Raw genomic sequence first — 27,192 nt, 5'->3', positions numbered from 1 at the left:
AAACAATGAATTGCAAATTCGTTTTGGAGCTACTAAATTTTAAATTATTGACAATTTATAATTAAAAGATAACTGCCTTGAGGCTTATTGTAGTTCTGTATTTTAAGCTGCCTGTGTCTTAAAAAATTTGATGTTTTAATTATTTAAGTAACATTTAATGATTTTCTATGAATGAGCACTTACCTGTAGTGCAAGTGATAATATTTTAAACAAATTAAAACTATTAGCAACTTCAATATTTTAAAAATATATATACATATATATTAAAGATGTTTTACCAATCTATGTGTTTTATACTTAGCTTCAAACAAATAACTCATTTGACCATATACTTCATTTCAGTTGGTTATTGATAGCAACATGAATTAAACATTGATATATAAAATAAACACAAATAACACAGAACTAGCACACATGATTTGCCATACAAAAACATTTTATTTCAAACATATGTCCATAGAGGGATATCATAATCACAATTTATTTGTTGAATGCTTATTAGAAATCACTATTTCAAGAACATAAAAATTCTTCGGGATTCATTAATTTTTATCTGCATCTTCAAATGTTGATTTACCTGAAATTAGAATGAGAGAAAGGAAAAAACCTTTTATTATGCTTATATCAATCTTCAAATATGATATACATTTTATTTCGAACTATAATGCAGTCTTTACTTGTATAAGTACACATAAACTGTGCACAATAGCACTTTATTGACATTGAGGTAACTTAACACCATTTTATGACAGTAACCAAATTGCATCAACAGTGTTTTGCAAGGGAGGCCTGACATTGAACACAGATGCACTTGTTCATGTCTAGATATATTTACCTAGAGCTTGAAAAATCCTGAGAGCCAAGTCAAAATGGCACAAAAAAAAAAAATTTACATTGGCACCTAAAATTTTTTATGCATGATCACAAATGTTTTGGAATTTATGTTTGCGCACCTTCTAACATTGGGAAGGTCTTCAAGTGCCGGAAAAGTCGAATAATGTTTTTTTATTTTGCACTATTTCTCTTAAAAATATGCTTGGCTGTCAAGAAATTTTGGTGACGCGTAAAATGTTTTTTAATTTTTCAAGTCCTGTTTCTACCCTAAAATTTTGGTCGCAGACACATGAAGCAAAAAACTGCTTGGCAGGCAGCTTATTTTGTTTTTTCACTCTATTTTTAGCTTTGCTCTAAAACACATCTTTAGCAATCTCTTGTAGATTTGGGAACCCTCATTTATATTAACATAGAGATTTTGCAGTGTCATATGACGTCACTGTAGTTAAAAGCGGGGCTAACGAGAAAGAGAGGGCTACGGCACTCAAAAGTCACGTGACCAACTGGGTCCTACTTTTTTTCGTTGCTCGTTCGTGTTGCTGCTTGCTTTAGCTGAGAGGAAGGCATTTTTTCAGTGCTTCGAATATGCGATCCAATAATCAAGCTTTATAATATTTTAGCTTTGCCAATTGTAGCTTCTGAGAAACATCCAAATGCAGGTGAGTGTTAAATACTACCATCTTTGTTATTATTAATTTAACATATTTGTCTGTATAAAGTAAATCAAATTGTGTATGTTACCACATGTGAAGCTGTTCGTATTTCTGGCATGGAAATTGCATGATTTAACTAATTAGTAGGGGTATAATAATTAATTAAGTTTAATTATTATACCTCAAATCGCAAATTTAATAAATTTGCGAAATGATGAACAGCTTGACTAAAGTAACTAATAACTGTTATTCAAATCATCTAGAAAAGCGTTGATACACATGTATGGTGCAAATTTTTTGCCTATGATGAGAGCATAATGTAAATAAAATGCACATATACACTCATATCACTTAAATAAAATTATGGCTATGGTTAGTATAATGCAAATAGAATTTTAAAAGATGATTGGGTTTATCAATTTAAAATGTAATGGTATATTAAGGAAAGTAAAATCGTTTTCTTTGAACAATACATTTTATTAGCATTGTGTATAATTTTTTTATTATTGCATATTTCAAGAAACTAAAAAAGCAATTTTTCTTTAAATTCAATATTGGCTAATAGGATTTTATTTTTTCTGTTTATAGATAGATTGCACTGCCAAAGCGATGTATGTGGCAAGTTGATGATCAACAATTTGTTCGCCAAGCGAGGAGCCTCTGAGGTCACAGTCAAAAAAGTAAGCAATTTTCCTTCAAATTCAATATTGGATAAATTTTTTTTTTCTTCTGTTTATCCGTATAAAGTCGATCCCGTTTATAATGTTTTCTTGCTTATAATGCTTAATAAGAATTACTTAGTAAGAAGTACTAAGATTTCCCACATTCAAAGCGTTTTCCCACTTACAATATTTTTCAATGCCAGATTTTTTAAAAACCTTATAAGCGGGATCCACTGTATATATTACAATGCCCCAGCAATGTTGTGTAGAAGGTTTGCAAATGTTATGCATTAGCAGTCTTCTCCCAGAAGCACCAAGGTGCTTAATGCTCATGTCTGATTTCATGCTCGCGAGCACTTCATCAACACTTCAATTGAACGCCCTGCAAAAGTTACACTCAAGTATTATATTCATGCAGATTTCATTGATACACATTTGTGTAATCATTTATTAATGAACAGTAAAATAAGTTTGAATAGTTTTTGTAAGAACTTAGCCTACATTTTATATGTTTATGCTTTGTTCATTTTGAAAGTGTATGTATTTGTACTGTAGAGCGTGTTTCCCAACCTTTTTGATGTAGTGGACCCCTTAGTGAATGTCAAGACACACAACACAGACTCCTGTAGCGAAGGGCAAATTCCATGTTACCTTCCCGTGAAATCCAAAATGTGTTTTTTTAATAATTTATATATCAAAAAGGAACAGATGCAGTATGGTCCGCCACAACTTTGGCGACTTTTTTCTCGCGATAAGTCGCCAAGACCGTCATAATGCTTCTCTGGGTTGCCGTATTTTTTAACACTTTTCCGGTTTCGTTGGCTGATACTAGATGGCGCTGGCTTCACCAAACAGGATTTTTCTTTTGTTCACAGCGTTTTTTCAAAAATTCTAAGCAGCCGTTGTTCCATTTCCAGCGCGTCTCTCTCTCTCTCATTATTATTCCTCCCTTCTGTAGCTCTAGTTATTTGGATTATCTACTGCTCAGGTTGTATCATATCATTTTATTATTTCGTTGTATTTATTAGTTATTCATCCATTGCCATGCCTTCTGTTTTATCGATTTATTATTTAAAATGAACCTACAGAATTTTTCATGCCCAGATCCGTTTATTTAAAAAAAAGGGTCCGGGTTTTAGGATAATACGTAGAATATTTATGCCCGGAATTCCTTATGCCCCGATCTTTTTATTATTAAAAAAATGGGCCAGGTGTAATTTTTTTTAACTGATATTTTTTTCTATTTTTATGCTTGGTGGTTTCTATTATGTTTTGCACGCTGTTTTTTTTTTGGCGTCTGTAGTGTCCGACGGCCTTGGCGACTCTTCGTCGGGCCATCAGACATGTGTGGCGTCAAATAATCGCCAAGTGGCGGACCATACGACAGCTGTTCCCAATGTTTTAACTAATAATTTAGTTAGAAAAAACTTTCTTTCAAAAATTATATTTGATCAAACTCATGTTGTTTAGAAACATTTTCAAAGTAGGTTGCAAAACAGCACACAATAAACAAAAATAAATATTCTCCATGTTCAAGACAAAAATGATAGGATTCTATCATTTTAAAATCTAGAAACCCACCCACCCGAGTGGTTTTTTTTGGAGGGGAGGGGGGGGGTGAGGAAAATTGGAGCAACTGTGGTTGTTGCGAAATTGTTGTTTACATTTGTAGTATTTGGTAGCTTCAACATTTTGGTGGTTTTTATTTCTTGCGAAACTTGAGCTTTGTAACAAATTATGCATTGAATTATTGAAAAATAAAAATTATCTGTCTGGTTTTTTTTCTCATATTTCCGTATTTTTTCACAGTGAATAAGTAGTTTACAAAATTTCTTTAATGGGCAAAAAGTTGTATTTTACTGCATAGAATTAAGCTATAGATCTTGAATCGCTAATACAAATATACTTTGTTTCAGTATGTGTTTGACCAATAGATTGTCATTTGAGGGTTATGAAAATGCATTGGAATATAATACTTAGTGAACCTGATAAAATTTACTTGAAGGGTTCTTTTCCAGATATTTCTAGAGTTTATGAAGTGTATATGAGCTATTAAAAGCAGGTAAATCGGTGCAGTGTATTTTCAGCAGTTTGTTATCCCAATTTTAAGGGTAAAATTTTTTTTTCATTCTTCCAGTGTTTATCATTTTTCAAAAAATAAAAAATTCTTATTCACAGGTTTTTGCATAATATATTGCGTATATATATTAGACCAGTCTACTCAACCTTTGACATTGGGGGCCCCATATCGCCTAGGAGCCTTGCTCCAGGATGTGGGGGCCATGAGATTTGTATACAGTAATTGTCTAGTAAGAAGAAAATATATCCAATATTTGAGGGAAAATGACATTCAAATTTGTGTAGAAAGACTTGGAAGCTTAATATTTCGTTATATCAGTGTTATGTCATTTTTTCTCTTTAAACTCCTTTGGGCAGAACATATTTTGCAAACAGTATGTGTATTTATATGCTGCGAAAGGTCGCAGGGAATGGTCTGCAAAGTTGGAAGAACTTGGCTATTGCAGAGGATGTTTTGCAAGAAAGCCATGTTACGGGGGAACAGGGAAAAAAAGTTAGGACCCAGTTGGTCACGTGATCGTCGTTTCTGCTTGGAGTGCCATAGCCCTCTCTTTCTCGTTAGCCCCGAGTTAAAAGGTATGATATTATTTGTTGTCAAGGGTATTGATTGTTTTATTATTTCTATTCACAAAATTTGCTCATTGGTGAATATGATTATAACTTTTTAAAAGAATTAATATCATAGTTTTTCAGTTAGCAAAAATTCTCAAGGTTTTTTTTATTGTCCTCCCTTTCATTTATGTAAAGTTAAACCTTGTTATAGCGCCAGCCCCGCTTAGCACCACAAGTTTTCAGCAAACAAATATTCCATACATGGACTATAATGTAAAACACCCATTTCAGTGTGAATGTCTTATAATGCCAACTATTGTTTGGATTTATAGTCTATGTGTCATTTTGCGAGAATTCCCACATTTCCTTTCCCATCATTTTGCTTTTTTTATATAGGAGTTGAAGATTTATCTTTACATTCCATTCTTATTATCGGTCTATATAACAGTGAGCAAATTATTTAAAGTATAGAGACGTGTGGTTTTGACAGTGCTTTACAAAGCCCATTTATAAAGAGCCAACCTATGCAAAGAAATGGATTCGTTGATAAGGAAAAGTGTACCACACAAGCATACTGCACCAGTTTGTTCAAGGTTGCCAAGACACGTTTTTCAACAGTCAGGGGTGGGAAGTGACCAAGTCCATTTTGGAGCAGCTTTGGAGCAGCAAAATTCAGGATTCTGAGCAGTTTTGGAGCAGCAAAATATGGGATTCGGAGCAGAAATTTATAAATTGGAGCAGTGAAATTAACAAGAATATTTTCGTTAACCCTCAACCCTTTTCAAAATAAAACTGCACTGTCTTTTGTTATCAAACATCTTTTCGTCAGCTTGATTTTTGCTTTTGGTGTTTTAGGCTTTTGACACCTTGTTTGAAAGAGCAGCTGTCATAAAATTTTTTGCACCCGTCTATTTAAGATGATTTTTGCTAACTGAGGGCACTATTTGCTGCCTTGAACAGCAGCACTTCAAATGAGCTAAAAATTTTTTATAATTTTTCAATTTTTTTATACTTGGAAAGAAATTGTTGCAAAATGGGAGAGAATTGCGGAAGAATCAACTCGATGTTTGGCGATTCAGCACTCATTATCTGGCGAGATTGGCGATCTGACACTCGCTATTTGGCGATATTGACGATTTAACGCTCGTTATTCAGCAAAATTGGCGATTTAACGCTCGTTATTCGGCAAAGTCTCTAAACTAACATTAGTAATTCGGCGGACATGCGCTTTTTACTCCCGGAATGAAAATTTTTTTCACGAAACATTGGGATTTAAAACAATGACAATCGACTACAGTAATTTCTGCTGCTTCCAGTGACAACTTTTTTTTTTAAACGGAAACACTCGAATTTGCACTTTAAAGTTGAAAGGCATTGCAAACCATCTTCAGTTCCACGATCACGGACAGTATCAGGGTTTCGCGATGGAAAGCCCGATCAGAGGCCGATAGTTTAAGTATAGTGGAATAAAACACGCTCTTCTCGTAAAGAAACATTTCGTGGCTAGCAGGAACAAAAATTTTTTTGGCGTCCTTTCCGAAATTCCGGGCATACTGAAGCAAAATTCGCTATTTGGCGAAGAAAAATGCAAAAATACGCTATTGGAGCAGGATGGCGCAAGATATTAGTTTTGGCGCAGTGCGGCGCAGAGTTCCCACCCCTGAACAGTGCATGTTTTTACTCACACTGGTCAAGTTTAGAGCAGTACAAAAACTCATCTCTCAATTTTCCCCCTTTGTTTATTTTGTTTTTGCACATATAAAATGTGCTGCTAAATTTATGCAGAACTGAAATAATTTCAGAGGTAAGACAGTATATTTCTGTTATATAAGTTTGATATTGAGAAATATTTAAGTGATTGTACAGTGTTTAGAATTTTATAAATTTTCTCAATTTAAAATTGAATGCATATAAAATAGGTTATGTTATTCATGGAGCAACATAAATTAGACACTGAGATATAACATTTCGTAATAAACATGTGAAATTATGTAATACAGCCTTTCTGAAATGTTACTCTATGATCCGATATAACGCCAAAATTCTTTGGGACAGATAGTGGCGTTAAATTAGGGTTCGACTGTATTTGTTTCACTAGGGTTGTTGATACAAATGAAATCAGTAAAAATGTGGTGATATAATGTTGAAATATGTGTCATTAAATCATGCATGGAAATATTTTATTTAACATGAAAATAATGGAAACTATATTACTTAAAGGCAAATACATAAATTAAAATTACCTTTGTTTGCTTCATGAAACCTTCACTTAACATTGTAGCTAGATACAGCCAAGTTCCTAGGGAACAAAATTTTTTGAGTTAGAAAAGTCGCACAAATGTATACACAAATGCATCAGCTGTTTACTAACATGGTCAAAAAATAAATGCTGCTTAAAAATTGATAAATTCCATAAAGTCTCAAAATGTTCTATTTTAAACTTCTAAAATATTCGATGTGGAAAAAAATAAATTTTTGTCCAATACAAGATAAAAAATTCTGAAAGGTATGTGTTGGAAAAAAATAAATTTTTGTCCAATACAAGATAAAAAATTCTGAAAGGTATGTGTTTAACCATACACAAAAATCAAACAAAAAAAATCATATTTGAACTCAGTGAGACCATAACACCAAATACTGAAGTAGTAATAAGTTTTGAACAGTAATCTGCTTCTCTCATGATGATAGTGCATATACTTCAACACTAAAAACTGCACCAAAAAATTCCAACTTTGTTTTTTAGTCCCATTAAACAAATTTCATTTTTTTATATATCAACAAAACAACATAATGATTCCTTAATAAATATGCTTAATCTCTGAGCGAGTTACAGATTGCAATTTTGAAAGAAGTTGCATATGATTTTTTTATTCTAAAAATTTAACTTTCGCTAAGTCTTACAATATTGTTCATTTGAACAGTTCAAGATTTTAATCCTTCAGTGCATGAAATTTACAGAAATTAATACTTAACATTACACTGCAAATTTAGCTTGCTTTATTTTAATTTTAACTGCTTATCACGAAAAAATGATTCAAATTTTTGTCAATTACGTTCAATAATTTATTATCAATCAATTGTAGCTTATGTTTCTTCATGCATTGAAGGTGGGATTAATCTAAAATACAAAAATTTGCAATTTCCTTATTTACTGCTGATTACACAGCAGTCATCCAAGCACAATTTTTATCGTATCAATAATATTCAAATTATTTATTTACATGCTCAATTTATTTAGACACAATTTTTCAATAAAAAAATTTCATTTAGCAAAACTGATATTATAGTAATTGCAGATTCATATTTCATTTGCTATGTAAATATTTTCAATACAATCCAAAATATACATGGGCAATTTGATATTTTTCAGTATTGATTTGCGTGACATTATAGACATTCATATTTCTTGATAACGCATTTACCAGGCAAATAAATATTAAAAATATTTTTAAAAACTTTTGCTATATAGTTTGATACATTAAAATAATTCTTACCTTAGTATAAACATGCTAGCACTTCTTCGTGGCTTCGCTCGCCGATGTCAACATACATGTACGTAGACCAGTTGGAGAATATAAGGATGAATAACTTCAACTTCAAAGACATCAACAATGTAAAGGAAGTTTTATCATTCATTTCTGTTGAATAATATTGCTTGATATATAAAAAAACAGCATATTTCACAGCTAAATATTAAAGTGCGATCTCGCTGCAACTTTCTCTCTTAGCGAAATTTCTTCGTTTCCAAGATGGCTGCCATGAACTACTGGTGCTTGGCAGTCCTTCGCGCTGCGGTCCTAAGTAACTACTAAAAAAAGTCTTTAGCTTAGAGATAGTATCAAAAAGTCCAACTACTGGCCAGCTAAGAACTAATCGGCGCTCAACTACTTTTTTTGGCTAAGGACAGCAGAGATAGTTCACCCCTGAGTCTTTTAGAGGGCTTAATGAATAGATTTTTGTTGAATATACAGAGCGGAAATAATCTCTATCATTTCTCTCGTGGGAGAAGCTGCATGCATATAAATAAAGTATTAGAGAGGAACCTCGAAGCTGTTATCGCACAGGGCCGCTAAATGACCAAGCCCATCCCCCTTATGAGATGAGCATATAGGCGTACTCATTTTTTCCAAATGGGGGGGGGGGGGAGATTCTTTTTTTTTTTCTTCTGAAGGGGTTTCCCTTCCTTTTTTGATAGCAAAAGAAAAAACCCTCACGTAAGCCATTGCTTGGGTACACATGGTATCATCTCACAAGATTGCCATACCACGCACAGAACAAACAGGTCCAAGAGCATGGAAAATTTAATTAAAACTAACTGAGAATTTGCACAATTTTTTTGTGTCGTTACTCATTAATTTTTAATATATACTAAATTATTTTCAACTAAAAAATCTATTCAACGCTATCTTCAGAACTACAATTTTCTCTCTCCCTCCATTAATCATTACAGATGGCTGATGGACGAGAAAGACTTTCTGGTTTTCAGTATCGAAAACAGAAGCTAGAAAAAAAAAGAGCGTGATAAAATGTACGAGCTCTATTATGAATTTTCTTCATCACAGACCTATATCTGAGTCAGATCGCACAAATCTATTGTTTGATGACCCATTGTATATTTCTGAAACTTTTACTGATGTCCAGATCGAAGAAGAAAGCTCAGTAACGAAGCTCATATTAGAAGAGACATCAACCTCTTCTGGATCCAACTCGCTATCACTCACCGACCTATCAAATTCTAGGAATAATACTTCAGAAACTCTGCTTGGTGTTGATGCATTAACAGATCCTGCATCTTGGCCACAGGTTTTACCAGACAATATTAAACTGAAAATAGTTGGAATAGGGCCAGTACAGATAAGAGATTTCACATTTCCCAAAGATGGTTCCGATCGATCTTTTTCAGCTTTATATTTTCATAAAAAGTTGGAAAACAATGAAACTGCATCACGGGACTGGCTTGTTTATTCAAAATCTAGTGATTCATTATTTTGTTTTTATTGTAAAATATTCAACAGATCTATAAATACACTTAACGATGAAACAGGGTACAAAGATTGGCGCCATTTATCAAGGAGTTTAGAAAGACACAAGAAAAGTGTCACGTACTTGAAAGTGTGAGACATTGTCTAGATTTGAAACAAAATATAGAGACATGAAAAACTGTTGATTCCATAAATCAAGTGCAATTGAACAGTGAAAAAAAAAGGTGGATATAGGTTATTGAACGAATTATATCTGTCATACAATTTTTAACCAAACATAATTTAGCTTTTAGAGGACCATGGTTCATACTCTTTCAATTTAAAAAAATTCAATGACTTTTCAAGCACTTTTCTAGGCAAAATTCTAAAATTCAAGGACGTTTATATTACACTTGATAAAAATTAATTTTTTTAAAAAAGTTAAATTTATTCTAAATCTAAATTAAAAACTTGGCATTCTTAATTGATATTTAAAAATTAAGTTTTTAAGATATATAACTTCCATATAACAGTTATTTTTCTTGTTTTTATTCATAGACAATAGGCCTACCAAATTCTGAAAGGACTTAAAATAACAATTGAAGTTTAGCATACAAAATGACATTTTATTTTTGAAACGATACTAAACTTTATAAGCAAAAAAAAAATTAGAAAGCACATAGTCAGATACATTCATTAATTTAATATTCTGACATAAGGACATATACAGTTGAATTCCGTTATAACAAACTGCAAGAGACCGAAGAAATAACTTTGTTATAATGAAATTTCATTAAAAAGGAATTCCAGGTCTTTTTGCGTTGTTCCTACGTAAACTTATCTGCGGGATTAGAAAAGCGTTCGTTAAAATGAGATTTATGCTATAATGGTATTCGTTAAAACAGGATTTGATTATCTGAAAAAAATATTAGAGAGATATTAAACTTTTCCACCAAAAAGGAAAACCTTGAATGAAAAGCATTATTATCATTCACACTTCAAGCTATGAAAAACTATGTAACAGTTTAATCAAAACCTCAGGATGGTAGAATTCAGTTTCTCCAGAACATTTGGAGATTGTAGAAAGGTCTTCTAAGAATAAATAAGTTAAATAATTAAATGTTTTTGCATTGTAAAATTTATTTTGCTGGGGGGGTGTCAGAGTTTTGCTGAAGTAATACTTTAACGGCCCCTTACCGAAAAAGTTAGCGCAAAAGTTTGTTACTTAGCTCAAAAATTCTGGATTTTTGTCCCGTATTTACTGAATATATGTCCCGCATTTCTATCGAGAAAATATGGTCAACTTGTTTATTACTGAACCATGGTTGAAGAACCCTTTGGCCGCGTGCGTTTAATGAAGTCAATCCGCCGCATTTAACAATAAATGAAGGGGGACCGGACCCCGGTATGTATATTGTACCCGGAAGGGGGACCGGACCCCGCTATATATTCTAGAAACCTTGCTTTTCCAACTGCATCCCCCTCCGGTTCACGTGACCATACGTCCCACAACTCATTGCTATTGCTTTGCTCTTTTTTGTATGGGTTGAACGTTTGAGAGGAACAGGGAATCAGAAAAAAGAAATTTAAGGCAGAAAAATCTTTTCAAGCACTTCAAAATGCTTTTATTTTTTTTCAAGGACTGCTACGATTTTTCAAGCACTTTTAAAGACTTGAAAATGAACTTTTTTTTTTCAAGCCCTTTCAAGGATTTTCAAGAACTGTACGAACCCTGAGGACATACGGAGACCCTGTTTCAGAAAAATAATGAAAATTTTTCGAAATTAATTGAAAGCATCTCAAAATTCGACAATGTATTGGCAGAACACATTGAGCTGAAAATTCAAAACACCGCAATATATCCCATTACCTAGGTCACAATATTCAAAATGAAAATGCAGTAATAGGGGAAAAAATTAAAGAAACTTTATTAGGCATCTTAAAACAGCCTAAATATTATTCTATTATCTTAGATTGCACACCAGACATCAGGAACAAATTATGGTGGTTTTTAGATTTGTTCATTTAAATGCAGTAACAAAAAACGTCGAGATCAGAGAACATTTTTTTGGGGTTTTGTTTCATTACTGATACAACAGGACAAGGATTAGCAATGTTCTTGTTGAAATTTTTAGAGGAGTTAAATATTGACATTAGTAATATGCGGGGCCAAGGCTATGACAATGGGGCTAATATGAAAAGCAAAAAGATTGGATTGCAGAGAAGAATTTTAGACATTAATCCCAGAGCATTTTATGTCCCATTTGCAGCCCATAGTCTCAGCTTAGTCATAAATGATGCTGCAAAACGTTCATTGGAAGTCACTAATTTTTTCTCCATTGTGCAAGAAATATACGAGTTTTTTGCAGTGTCAACATCGCGATGGCAAATATTAAAAAAAGTGCCCATTCTCACCATAAAGACTTTATCCGATACACGATAGGAGAATCAAATCAAAGTAGTGAAAACCCTCTAATTTAATTTTGAAAAAATTTATGATTATTTATTTTTTATATACCATGATTCAAATAAGGATAATGATATAAAAAACTTAGTACATTCTCTACTTTCGAAAATAAAGTCATATAAATTTATCTGTTCATTAGTAACATGGTACAATATCCTGTTAAAAACTGATGTTTTAAGTAAATGTATGCAGAAATCTAGTACAATACTATTGATCATTGACCATTTTTGTTGCACCATGGTCATTTTCTGCACACGAGGGCTAATTAGACTGGGACCTACAATTTATTGCCGATTCTGAACGGCAGGCTTGTTTTTTATACTCAGAGAGGTTGGTGCACTAACCCCTCGATGGGGGACTCCCTGCGGTAGCAATTTTTCGCTGCGGTCAAGTCGCCGTTTTTTGTTGTACCCCTGTGCAGCCCATTGTCTCAACTTAGTCATAATGATGCTGCAAAACTTCATTGGAAGTCACTAATTGTTTCTCCATTGTGCAAGAAATATATGAGTTTTTTGCGGCGTCAAAATCGCGATGGAAAATATTAATTAAAACTATTAAATACTTTAACTAAAACTTTAAATTCGAAAACTATTTCAGAAGAATTAGATTGTGAAATCAGTTTTCCAGCAAGCACGTCCCAGAAAAAAGAGGTGAATGTTTGATTACGAAAATTAAGACAATGTCATACAGAATCCGGAATTACATTTAAAAATAAATTTCTACTTTTTATTAGACATCGCTATTAGTAAATTAGAAGAAAGGTTTGAATTGCTTCAGAATCAAAACAGTTGTTTCACTTTCTTAGAGAACTTGGGCAAATTCACAAACTTAAACCCAGAAGCTAAACTAAAGCAATGCTTGAATTTACAAAATACACTAACAGATTTTAGTACTAATAATTTGGACATAAATGCAGTTGATTTACAGAAGAAAATCAAAATTCTTCCAAAACATACAAAATCTACTGCATCTTCAGTTAAAATTTTGAAATATTTGTTAAAAAAATAATTTATATATATATATAATTAGCATATTTCCAAATTTATCAATTGCTTTACACATTTATTTAACATTACCTATTACTGTTGCTGAAAGTGAACGATCATTTTCTAAGCCAGAAAATATAAAAAGTTATTTAAGACCCAAGTATGTCACAAAAAACGCTCTCAAATTTAGTAATAATAAGCATTGAAGATGACATTGACAGATATAAATGATATAGTAAGAGAATTCGCAATAAGAAAATGAAGAAAAAGAAAGTTTATTTTCAACAATCAAAATCTAACTCTATATTGGTATTTTAATTTTATTATGATTGTGTAATGAATAAAAATGATTTGGGTTTGTATCTAGTGTTTTTGCATTCAATTGTTTTAAATCACTGTGCTCTATTCTACCATAATTTTTTTTTATTTTCCATCCACACACAAACCGGCTCCACAATGTTCGCCGTACAAAGTTTCAGAGTCGTGGCGCGAGTCTCTGATGTACCGACTGCGTTCGGTTACTTACAAGTAATCTTTTCATTGCTTGTAAAGTTGCGAGAGCTTGAGCATTCTTGCAACTTGAAGAGTGATTTGGACTGAATGATACACAGGTGTATCATCATAACCTGTCATTCACATTAACCCTAGAATATTAACAAAAAAAAGTGAGTGATAAAAACTGCATGTTAACTGCGATGGCAAATATTAATACTAACTCTATGTAGACGTAGAGTTAGTATTCTAGGGTTAAACAGAGTTTATCTAATCACTGAAGGACAACTCATATAGTGCCTATGCATACTTTATTATGGAACCGTGTAAGTTTCGGGACGATTAGACTCAATTCGGACAGACCAACAGCTGCTTATTGTGAAGTATCCCATTAAAAAATAAATTGGCGTTTGTAAATTTCATTATTTTATTCACAATAATGTACAGTGAAATCTAGCCCTGATGTGAATCCGCAAGATTTGATTCCATATCTTATGCAAGCTGCAACAAAATATGGTTTAATATTTAAAGAAACATCCTTAGGAGATCTCAAGCGTCGAAATCTCAGGCTGGTTCGATGATGAGTGTAATATTGCTAGAACGGAATTATAGAAACTTTCAAAAGTTTTATACAAGAGTTTTAATACTCATCATTACATGAACTTCAAATTGAAACATAATGCTTATAAGAAACTGTGTAAAATAAAAAAGACAGAATATTTTGATAGCCTAAACAATCAACTAACTCATTGTACAGACTCAAAATCCTTTTGGCAAGTTATTAATAAATATAAAAAGAAAAAATCTCCTGTATCTAATATTGATTTAACCACGTGGTACAATTATTATTTTTTCAATGTTTTCTGCGGGGGATGATCCAATTCCGATCAACACTATCTCTCATAATGCTATCAACCCAATTGACCCTATTTTAGATCCCGATATAACTGTTTCTGAACTTAAAAGTGTGATTCAAAACTTGAAATGTGGTAAAGCTCCTGGCTGGGACTGTTTAAAACCAGAGTTTTTCAAGTACCTCAAAGAATCCTCTCTTTTGACTGTTACTAATATATTCAATAAAATTTACAGTGCAAGCAATATACCTGACTCCTGGATTGAAATAATTATTTGTCCAATATACAAAAAAGGTGATCTTAACAGCCCCTTGAATTACAGACCAATCTCGTTAATACCCGTGGTCGCCAAACTTTTTACATCAATTTTAAACTCGAGACTCTTAAGCTGGTTAAGTGTACACAATGTCCTTTTGGAAGAACAGGCTGGTTTTAAAAAGGGCTATGGTTGCATAGATCAGGCATTTGTTCTAAACTATTTTGTGCAGCATAAACTTAAGAGAAAAAGAGGAAAGCTTTATGCTGCTTTCGTTGATTTCAAGAGTGCTTTTGACTCAGTTAACCATCAAATTTTGTGGTTAGTACTCCGAGAACTTAATTTGAGTGAAAAATTTGTATTGATGCTGGCGGATCTCTATAAAAAAGCCTCCGCCAGAGTTCGATGCTCAGAAGGCTTAACACAAGCGTTTGAGGTTAACACAGGTGTACTTCAGGGAGAGGTTTTGAGCCCTGTACTTTTTTCACTTTTTTTGAACACTCTTATTACCCGTTTGAATTCAGCTGGAATCTTGGATTTAGCATTTCCTAACAGCACGCCACTTAACATTCTACTATACGCAGATGACGCAGTAATTTTGGCGGATTCACCAGTAAATTTAAGAAAAAAAAATTATATCCTCGAAAAATTCAGCAATGACTTCAAACTCACAGTCAATGTCAATAAAACAAAAGTTATGGTTTTCCGTAAAGGTGGAAAATGCTCTAAGCATGATGTCTTCTTTTATCAAAATAAAAAACTGGATACAGTTGGTTCTTACACCTATCTTGGAATCCCCTTTTCCTCTTCTGGTTCTTTTTTTGTAGCAAAAAATCACTTCCAAGGGTACATCTGCAATGAACGCACTGTGGCCCTTACGTTCAGGAGCTAAAATTAACTCCCCGTTTGGTTGGTTTAAACTGTTTAATAGTATGGTAACCTCAGTTTTTTCTTATGGTTGTCCTATCTGGTCAATTCATTATCTCAATCCTCTAGAGCATTGTTTTTGCATTTTTGTAAAAAAATTATTCAATCTCTCCAAATACACACCAGGTTATATGATAAGATTAGAACTCGGTTACACTGCCTTATCTGTGACGTTCATAAAATTGATAATTAAATACTGGATACGCATTCTTAAAATGCCTGAATCTAGATTTTGTAAGATCTCTTATCTGCATTTTTTTAGTAACTCAATTACAGAAAATAATTTTAACTGGGCCTCAGATCTCAAACTTCTCTTGGAAAACTCCGGATTTGCCTTCGTCTGGTTTTTGCAGGACCCTACCATAGCTGCAAAATATCTGCCCCAGATTTTGCAGGTTTATATTGACCAAAATATTCAAAAGGATATGAGCATCAAAAAGCATAAGAAATTCACACTACAGGCTTATTAAAACTCATATCTTTGCGGAGGATTATGTACTCTTGGAAATTGATTTGTCGATTAAAAAGGGTCCTTTTTTAATTAAGAACGTTGCAAAATTCTATATTTATACAGGGAAAAACTTTCAAAATATCTCCTGACAAAGATTGTAATTTGTGCAATTTGAAAAAAATAGAAACATGGTGTCATGTAATTTTGGAATGTCCGACTTATAAGTACTACAGGAAAAAATATTTTTCTAATATCCTGATCGATAATGATATACATTCCTTTCTAATATACAGACATAAAAAATACCACCAAATCGTAAACTTTCTCCTGTCTATCCTAAAACTAAGAAATTTTATTTTAGCAGAGAGCGAGGACATATAGATGTTCTGAAAAAAAAAAAAAAAAATTCCCGGGCAAAGGGAAGGCAATGAACACACTATCTGCTATTTTATTTCCCCCATCCCGCATTCTATTGTTAATTTTTCCCCCTTGAATAAATTTGTTTGCTTTTTGTTCATTTTTTTCCCCCTAATTATTATTTTTTTTTTTCATTCTTTTTGTATTTTCCTGTTCGACTCTATCTTGCATCTCAATTTTTAAACATGTTTAATATATATGTCTGTATTTGTGTATTATGTGGGGCCACAACTGGATGCTTGGTCACCCGGGGCAGATGCACATTTTGGCGCCCCCTTGTAGTGTTGAAGGAGAGATGAGAATACATTCTGCAATTGGCCCTAAACAATAAATATTATTATTATTATATAATGTACAGTGAAATCTGTACGAGACGGAACATCAAGGGACTGAAATAATATTTCGTTTTAGACAGATTTTCATTTTATAAAGGTGCAAATCAGTGCACTAATCACTGAACGGACATTTTGATTCTGTTTGAGACAGGTTTCCGTCTTAGAAAGGTTTCACTGTATAATTAAAATATAATAAAATTAGTATTATTTTAATAAATATTCTATTGCTTTTTATGGTCAGGTAATGAAATTTCATTTTTTCTCAGTAAGCAATGGCAGCACACTGAAAGGTATACGCAGAACCTTCCTTTGGAGGAGGGACGAGGTAAGTTGATTGGAGAGAGAGAAAAAAGGGCTGTGTAAATTTCAAGTTGTCCGGCAAAAGTAGCATTCTAAGTTGGAAAAAGTACCAAAAAATATTTCAATATTTTTAGTTTTCGATAAACAATTATAGATTGGGGGACACCCCCCCCCCCCCCCGCTGCAATAGGGTCTTAGGGGACGGCACAAAATGCTTCACACTCAGGCGGCAGGTAAGCTTGAGCCACCCCTGTCTAGATGGTATTTTGCTTACCCGGTATGCAAGAGGGCCTGGGTTCAAGTCCAGCTGAGACCAGATAACTTTCAGAGTTCACCTCAGTATAAAATCCAGAAAAATGTTTCTTTCAAGCAAAATATTGTTTTAAATTTTGACCTTGCATAGCAAAGAAGTTTTTATACGAATGTGGGTACGAGTTAAACAATCAAAGTTAAGCAGCATGTTATGCTTGTACATACATAGTTTATTATTGTGAATATTTTACTAGATATTTATCCATTTTTATTTCACAAAATCTAATTTATATCGAAGAGAACAGAAAAATCCTGGGAGCGAGAAAGAAAGAAGTTCTGCGTTTTCTATGTTTTTCATAAGCAGTGGTTAATTCTGGTACAGTTGTCACAGATAATGTAATTTTTATGGTACTCGTGCAATTGTGTTCAAGTCTCTGAAATCGTTTTAATGCTACAGAATGTATTTATTCATATCCCCAAATATGGACGTAAAGTTATTGAAAATATTGTGTGGTGATTCAAAATATTTCAATAGATACCTATTAAATACTATCAGGAATTCAACAAATATTGATTGTGGAGTGGGTAATAGGCTTAAACTTATGTGCAGCCCTATGGGCCAGAGTCCCACCCCAACATTTGCCACCATCTCCATAGTAATGTATGGAAATATTAGGTTTGAGGCCCCCCCCCCCCAACAATTCTGAGCATAAAGTTATTGGAAATAACTTTACGCCTATGGGTGGGAGCAGCTAAGCATTCTCTTGACAAATTTGTTTTGTAAGTTTTGTCTGCAATGAAAGCTTGCTGAAATCAATCTTCAGCTGCCTCTTCCGTGGCCTGTGAACAGAATGGAATAGCTGTGTTACCACTGAATACTGGAGGAAAGTATGCTGAAGTATGCTTCTTCCATGTTTCGCCTTGCATGTAGAAGCTGTAACAATAGCTGCAGTTAGGTGGGCGTGCTAAAGTGGCCTCTATAGGATCCAATGCTTATATGGCGTGTGTCTGAATATTCAAGAGTCTTGTGTAACTTATTTGAAATAAAATATCGATGTCCATAGTAATATTTGTGGGGAATAGCGAGCAACTTTCATAAAACTCAGTTCCACCTATTCATGCAGAAATGATAAAGTTCACTTATTTTACCATGAAGTACACTTGTAAGATGACTCGGATACAAGATGATAATAGTGCGAGGCAGTGACACTCTTTGAACTGCTGTTCTTGTTTGCCCATTGATTTCATTGTTTCTTTCCTCTGGTGACATTCTTTTAATTGGTAACTTTTTTGTCAAACAGGATGGTTATCCAGCAAGGATTATCATATCAGGGGTGCTGAAATTGGATTTCTTTTCTCAGTACGACGAGGATTAAATTCAATCTTTCGTTTCCCCTTACAGTTTGACCTAAAGTTAACAGACACAGCAGCACCAAGACACCTACAAGAAAATATAAAATATTACAGGTGTAGCATTTATAATATACAGCATATAGGCAATGAAATCATTGAATTATAAAATATTCTGAATATGACACACATTTATATTTAATGGTTTAAAATGCAAGTTAAATTTGCAAAATATTTTATTATTTATTTAAAAAGTAGCCAATCTCTTCATTAAATTTCACATCACTCAGCACATTAATATTTGTATTTTTAATTAATTACAGACCTGAGAAATTTGATTTACTCAATATTAAAAAAAAATTATTACATCTGAAAAATGTGCTCCAATGATTAGACAGGTGAATAAAAAACTGCTCTGAATACAGAAGGAAAAAATTTTTTGACACGAAACAGCAGCGAACATATCAACTTGCAAATTGATTATGCAAAATTAAGTCAGAAAAAATAAATATTTGAGATATATTGACTGAATTATGTACAAATAGCTACGTACCCTTTTGTTTCAGAAGTCTGTCGTCAGATGATTACCGAAAAGCTCTCGGTTTCTTTTACAATTATCTAAACGAAATTTCTCCAGCTAATGTGTTGCAACAAATCAAAAAGTAGCAAAAACTGGTAAATAGTAAAATAAATATTAAAAACTTGAATTTAAATAAAATATGATGATAAATGCACGTTTTGTGCTTCATTAAAAACTTCCAAAACAACCATGCTAAGAATCCGGATTGTGATGTCACAACCTGGAGGAGTGATACATTACGGCTTGTACATCTAGGACGCTTTGGCTATACTGTATTAGGATTTGATCTGAGCAGGGTGATGTCATTCTTGGTTTGCGCATGTGTAAAGCAAAAGAAAGTGGACTTCACCACTGGGAGAATGGCAATCTTCATGTGAGGTAGGAAGGGGTGAAGATATGATGTTTTTTCTAAACTTGAATTGTTTCATTTTTATTTCATATTTACGTACACTTTTCATGTGCAGTATAATTTTTACTTTTTATGTTTCTTAGAAATATTAATAAATAATACTTATAACAAAATAATAATGTTTATAACAAAATTTTTAAAATATTCATGACTTACGGAATTTTCTGTAGCTTTCTATAGAAATGAATTTTTATAAGGCATCCATTTTCGATTATATTTTTCATAAATTTTCAAATATATATTTGAAAATTTATTTATTATTCATTATTTATTTTGTTTAACTAAATTTCTATGAAGTCCTCATTTTTTAATTCTATATAGAGATTTCTTTAGAAATAAATCTCTATAAAATTCCTAAATTTTTTATAGAGTTCTTAGAAAGTTTATAGAACTCTATAAACCATTTTTGTATATGGGCTGGTACTGAGTGTATGTATGTATTCATGTGCATGACCATGCCTTCCACTCACAAAACAAAAAAAGAAATCAACCAGGCCTCTGGTATCCAAAGGTTGAGAACCACTGGACTAGAGGGTATCTTTTTACACAGCAGTGGTTCTCCAACTTTTTTTCACTCGTGGCTCCAAACAGCAGTCCAACAAAGAATCACTTCAAAGCATGCACACATCAATATCCCCAGCTTTGGTGGAACCTAACAGTGAATACTTTGAAAACCCTGTATTATTCAGATAATGTCTGAAATAACCACTTCAAATATCAATAATAACAACTGTTTTAAACGGTCCTTTCAGATATCGCAAAGCTGCATCAAGTAAGCATCTTTAATAGCATGAGTGTGAAGTTATTAGAAATAATGGGAGAACGCAAACCCAATATTAATATAGATATTATGGAGATGGGGTGACAAACATTGGAAAGGGACACAAGCCCAGGGGGGGGGGGAATATGAAGGGGGGCCCAACTTTGCTCATAACATATTGCCCTTTGAGCAATATGTTCCCGTATTTTCTGTGTTCTATCACCACCACTAACACCTAATTCAAGAGAGTTGTTAGGTTTCTCCCCAGGAGAAAACCCCTTTCAGTGGTCGAGGTTGGTAGTTATTTTAATGAATCATACTATATATCATTTCGATATGATTTTATGTGTCTAGAAGTTAATAATTATATATTCACAAATACCTTGTTTCTCTAGCAGGGTTGACAGGGAACTTTTGTTGGTGACGATTAGTCTTTGTTAACATATAGAGGAAGCCTGGCCAGTTTCCTCTATATTGTAAATTCTGTTGCCATCCTAAAATGTCAATATTTGAATTTATTGTCATGTATTTTTTTGAAAATTAGTCGTGATTCTGAAATACTTGTCTACCGCATGCTGGAAGTTTCAGTGGCCCAAGATTAAACCTGTGTATAAATAGCGATCGAGAAGTAAGAATATCGTACTATCACATTACATCGCATTGCATTTCGTCTTCAGTTAGTTACTTATTCAGTACTAGTAGTTGTACCTTTTACCATTGTTGCAGCGACTCCTTTGGGTGGGGAAGAAGAATTTAGACACACACCTTGTACACCGCACTTGAAACAACTTGGGATGATAAATAGGAGACTTTTTTTTCAAAGAAGGATAATGCTTTGTCTACACAGTCCTCGGCCAACAGCAGCTGTAGTAAACTGCTGGTGTTGCCCCAATCTTGGTTATACGTGGTGTGGGGGAAAAAAGCCGAAACTCTGTGGAAGAGTAAAGAGAAAAAAAGGAGAGGGGAAAAGAGAGTTTCCTTGAAAAAAAAACCATATGCACGCTCCAAGAGAGGTGAAGAGAAAAAAAAAAATATCTTCCAAAGAATTTTAAGCATCCCAAGGGAAGTATGCTTTGAATATTTATGCATCCTTTTTTAAAATTTTGGGTAGTGAACATGCTATACAGGGCCGTCATTTCAACTTTTTCCAGGGGGGGGCAAAGACATGTACTCAATGTATGTACATATGCATTTGTATATATATATATATATATATATATATATATATATATATATCTCATTTTTAGTGTATTTTCAAAAGCCGGGCCCCCCCCCCCGACCCCTCCAAATTATGGGCCTGATGCTATAATGCATTAGCAACAGCTATGAGCATGGATTCGATCACATTGTCAGACATATGTGGAGATTTATTGCAATGAAAGATTTGATGTGATTTGATTGATAATTTACTACCAAAAATTTCACAAAATTTTGGAAATTGAATCTGCAAATCTGGAACACAAATCTGTGCAGAATTCTTTAGAGCATGGCGAGATCAAGCTACCCCATTTCTTGCTTCCTATCTTTTCTTGCCTTTAGGACGAGTGGTTGGCTTTTTTCGACCTATTTCAGGGCCACAGTGTCAAATAATATGAATTTATCCGGGGCTCAAAAATTTCAATATTTAAAAGCCACTTTGCATGGTGATGCACTAAAACTCATTCAATCACTCTTTATCACAAATGAGAATTTTGGGGCGGCTTGGGATTTTCTTGTGTATCACTACTCAAACAATCGTGAAATCATAGCAGCTTGTCAAAATATTTCTTGGTATGTCAGCCTTGAGTTGTGAACCTCTCCCAACAAAATCTTAAACTTGGTGGACTACAAAAGAATTTGTCTCTTAGAAATATTAAATTTAAAAATCGATAAAGCTGCTGATACCTTATTGATGTTGCTACCATCTTAAGGTTAGACCCCTGCTAGGCATAGTTGGTGGGAACACTCACTGTGCACTCGTTCAAAAGAATATATTCCACCCTTGGAGAAGTTATCCTATCTATCGAGTTACACTCGTTCTCTACCCAGTGGGCAGGACAATCACAAGTGGAGTTCAAAAAGGGTAATTCTCTCTTCAGAGTTCTGGCAATGCATTTATTGCCACAGTAATTATGAATTGTATAGAAATGATGCCTTTTTAAGATTGTCTGTACAGCATCACGCGGATTTCATTAAAAATAAAAATTTATTGTTTTATTAATTAATAAAATTAATAACAATTAATTTTACAAATTAATTGTTTGAATCTATCACACCGCATTTCAACATGTAGAAGTAAAATTAGGTGTAAGGTGTAAAAATATCATTCCTTGTTGCACTTTGAGAAAGCTGAGTCGAGTTCTAAATGGTTTGTTGGAACAGAAAGTCTGACCCAATTAATGATCAGCATGTCAGAATTCTCTCAGAGTCAAATTGGAACATTTTCAAATTCAAATATGAATCCTGATTGTGACAATGGATCTTCTCTTGGGGGAATAACCTATTTTTTCCAGATTTTGGTCATGGTTCAGAGGCATTGCTTCATTCAAATTACCACTGTAAATAAGTGGTGTGGTCGAAGTTTCTGTCCATAACCCACACCAAACATTTACTAATCAATGAACTTGGTACCTATTAGATTATGTAATGTGAGAGTTATCCAGCGACCAGATGGTGACTGTTCTGCTTATTAACAATGCCAACAGGTTTTTGCACGTTTGGGCATCGAGTAGAACCAACACCTTCTATAGCAGAAAGCCTTCGTACGAAGCTTTGACGTTACTGAAGTCGTCCATTTCACCTGCAGCCATTAGATAAAGCAGGGCGACATGTAAAATCTTTACTTTTTTTGCAGTACATGCAATGACTATAGGTGAAATGGACAACTTCAATGACATCATAAGCTTCGTGCAGAGGCTTTCTGCTATAGAAGGTCTTAGTAGAGCGGTGGGTTTAGACGCAGCTTTACAGATTGCCTTCCAAGCACAGACAAAGCAGATCGGCTCTGAGTTTGTCTTTTGTCGAACTCTCACATGCGTATATGAATTCTTCGTTATGGTAAAGATTGATGCAATTTTATGAAAATAATAATAAAAATAAGTAAAACACCACAAGAAACGCAAAGACCCAATTTTTTTTTTAACCGAATTCCATAGTACTGAGTGTCTCCCATAGCTCCATAGTTCATTGCGGCCGTCCGTAGAAACTACGGACAATCCATAGGAGTTGGCAACTCTGCATTATGTCTATGTCGTAACTAAAATTGTCAGACAGTTGCCTCATTGTAACTTTACATGATCGCACACCAGCAGATTCCCAATTTTATTCGCCTGGTAAAATCAGCATTCTCTTAGATGTGGACTAATCACTTCTTGCAATTAAGGAAAAAAACCAATTTCCACAGACAGTGCTAGACCATTGGTATTGGGTACCGATCTGGGCTGGGTAATTGCTGGTAGTATTCTTATTATTAAAGACCCTTCCATTATATACATAAATAAAATGCAAGTTTCTGATGAGGTGGTTTCTAAGTTTCCGGAGATGGACACCGTTCCTAAGGCCAAGCTTCTAACAAGGGCTGATCAGCAATGTGAAGGGCATTTCAAATTTCTAGAGACAGTGATGATAGATATGTGGTTTGAACACATCAGATTAAGTTATTTATTTTCTCTGTGTTTATATATAGCCTGATTTTGTTTTGCCAGAGAAGGTTCCCTTTATGTATGTTTTTTCATATAGATGGGGTTTTTTTTACGATTATGTTTAACTACATATACACTTGTGGAATACATCTCCAAATAATCATTAGTGAATGTAACAATCATTAATGAATGATCATTTTTCAACCATGTGAATCTCAAGCTTGGCATGAAGTGTGTGTGTGTGTGTGTGTGTGTGTGTGTGTGTGTGTGTGTGTGTGTGTGTGTGTGTGTGTGTGTGTGTGTGTGTGTGTGTATATATATATATATATATATATATATATATTCATATAGAATATATGAATTAGCAGAATCTTTTTTAAAATGTTATGAGATTTAACTATTTAAATATCATTCAAAAAAGAAGTCAAAAATTAAATGAATAAAATATACTTTATTCTTGCACTTTTTCAAAGAATTGCGAATGGCTGACTTGTGTTTGATGTGCAGCAGTTTGGATTCCAGGTGTAAAGTAATATTTGAAATTTTTTTTATAGAAATTGGGTCTTAAGTAGGCTTAGTGATTTAACCCTTGTTCAATTAGTTTCCTCCATCTTTTCCTTTATTAACTTGCTCAATAAAAAAAAGAATAAAAACAAGACAAACATAATGAACATACCCAATTGTTACATAGAAATACATATAATGTGTTCAAGTGTGTCAAAAATTTTATAAACCATATAATATTGAGTAAACAAAAAAAACTAAAATAACTTGGCTTACTTTCAAAAGCTTCGAGACTTGAAAATTTCTCTTGAATTCTTTCACTGGAGTACAAATTTTTGTGATTTTCATTCCCCACTATATCAAGTAGTTCTTCATCGTAACTTGTAAGATCTCCATTCTTTTCATTAGCTTGATTGTGGTCATCTGATTCAGTTGCACCATTATGAAAGATATTCAAAACATTTTCTGAAAATTTATCCTCAATGGCTAGAGTACTCTCATATTTTTCAGCAACTTCCTCACCAATTTCATCATGATATTCTGATTCAAAAAATAGCATCCTAAGTGATGGAAAAAAATCATCATTATAAAATCATTTACCCACCAAAAACTGAATTCATATAATCAGTACTTGACAACTGTATTGTTTTACATTACATTGGCATTATAGTCTTATTTTTGCAAATTAATGCAGCACTTTTATATAAAAAGGAAGATTTAATACCGATTCTAAAATTTAAAAAAAAATTGGGAGCTAAATTTTCCAAAAAATGAAACATCCCCTCAATACTCTTATCCTCACTAAAATTACACTTTCAGGTGTTGGTTTTAACAGATATAACTTAATGAAAAAAACACATGGTGAATAGAAAATAAAGAGTGAAATTAAAAAAAATCATTCATCAAAGCAAAGAACTACAAAAAAACTATATAAATTTTCTGGGTTATGTCATGACCAAGTATTTCGACTCTCTGTGACTATAGATCATGGCTCTCCAAGCTGGTGTGTCATTCACAGCATGTCTCAGTTGTTCCCTCCATTCTTCCAAGCATTACCATTTTTTCTAGTGAGCCTTCTGTGCGCATTACATGGCCAAAGTAAGAGAGTTTCTGTTTAATGACTGTTTCTTCTAGAGAATAGTCAACCTTGAATTCTTCGATGACCGATTTGTTAGTCCTTTCAGCTGTTCATGGAACTCTCAGCATCATCGTCCAGCACCAAAGTTCGAAGGAATCAATTATTTTCTTATCTGCTTGTCCAGCTCTCACATCCATACATAAAGACAGGAAAGACCAACACATTTATAATTCTAATTTTTTTCAAATTCAGTCTACTATGGTGTAATTCTTCTACTGGTGCTATCTTCTATGGAGGTCATTTGTCTCACTTTCTACAATCACATACATAAATGAAGGGTCAGGAGGGGGAATAGTTTCAGTCCAAAAAATTCGAAATTAATGTTTTTGTGGTTCTATATAGCTCAGTACCATCTCTTTGAACCACGTAAAATATAAGAGGCAAAAATGCTTTCAGTCCGCTGTAATAAAGGAAGAAATAAACTGAAGAGTCAAAAAAACTGGTAAAGGCATGCGTATGGAAATAAAGAGATATGGAACCAATCAGAGTACGGCGCTGCGGTCGGCAACGCCTATATAACACAACAAGTGTCTGGCATAGTTGTTAGAGAGGTTACTGCTGCTACAATGGCAGGTTATCGAGATTTAAGTGAGTTTGAACGTGGTGTTATAGTCGGCGCACGAGAGATGGGACATAGCATCTCCGAGGTAGCGATGAAATTTGGATTTTCACGTACGACAATTTCACAAGTGTACCGTGAATATCGGGAATCCGGTGAAAAATTAAATCTACGACATCGCTGCGGCTGGAAAAAGATTATGCAAGAACGACGACTCACGAGAATCATTAAACGTGACAGACGTGCAACCCTTCCGCAAATTGCTGCAGATTTCAATGCTGGGCCATCAACAAGTGTCAGCGTGTGAACCATTTATCGAAACATCATCGATATGGGCTTTCGGAGCCGAAGGCCCACTCGTGTACCCTTGATGACTGCACGACACAAAGCTTTACGCCTCGCCTGGGCCCGACAACACCGACATTGGACTGTTGAGGACTGGAAACACGTTGCCTGGTCTGACGAGTTTCGGTTCCAATTGCTTCGAGCTGATGGACGTGTACGGGTATGGAGACAACCGCATGAATCCATGGACCCTACATGTCAACAGGGGACTGTTCAAGCTGGTGGAGGCTCTGTGATGGTATGGGGCGTGTGCAGTTGGCATGACATGGGACCCCTGATACGTCTAGATACGACTCTGACAGGTACGTAAGCATCCTGTCTGATCACCTGCACCCATTCATGTCCATTGTGCATTCCGACGGACTTGGACAATTTCAGCAGGACAATGCAACACCCCACACGTCCAGAATTGCTACAAAATGGCTCCAGGAACACTTTCCTGACTTTAG

The 27,192-nt window shown here is 33.9% G+C and overlaps 1 protein-coding gene across 5 annotated transcripts in view; it reads right to left on the bottom strand.

The window, feature by feature from the left end:
• The window catches only part of ICA69 (islet cell autoantigen 1-like protein), a 324,248-nt gene that overhangs the window by 62,502 nt on the left and 234,554 nt on the right, over positions 1 to 27,192 (bottom strand). For all 5 annotated transcript variants that reach the window (XM_089239477.1, XM_089239474.1, XM_089239475.1 and 2 more), the window contains one exon: positions 24,978 to 25,261. In XM_089239477.1, coding sequence (XP_089095603.1) covers positions 24,978 to 25,261 — 284 coding nt within the window. The remainder of the gene's footprint in view (positions 1 to 24,977; positions 25,262 to 27,192) is intronic.

This window comes from Pholcus phalangioides, unplaced genomic scaffold (genome assembly GCF_987345545.1).
Source record: "Pholcus phalangioides strain wild (caught in Gottingen) unplaced genomic scaffold, Ppha-v1.0 ptg000011l_1, whole genome shotgun sequence".
NCBI classification, from domain to species: domain Eukaryota; kingdom Metazoa; phylum Arthropoda; class Arachnida; order Araneae; family Pholcidae; genus Pholcus; species Pholcus phalangioides.
This window is presented reverse-complemented; position numbering and strand designations above follow the sequence as displayed.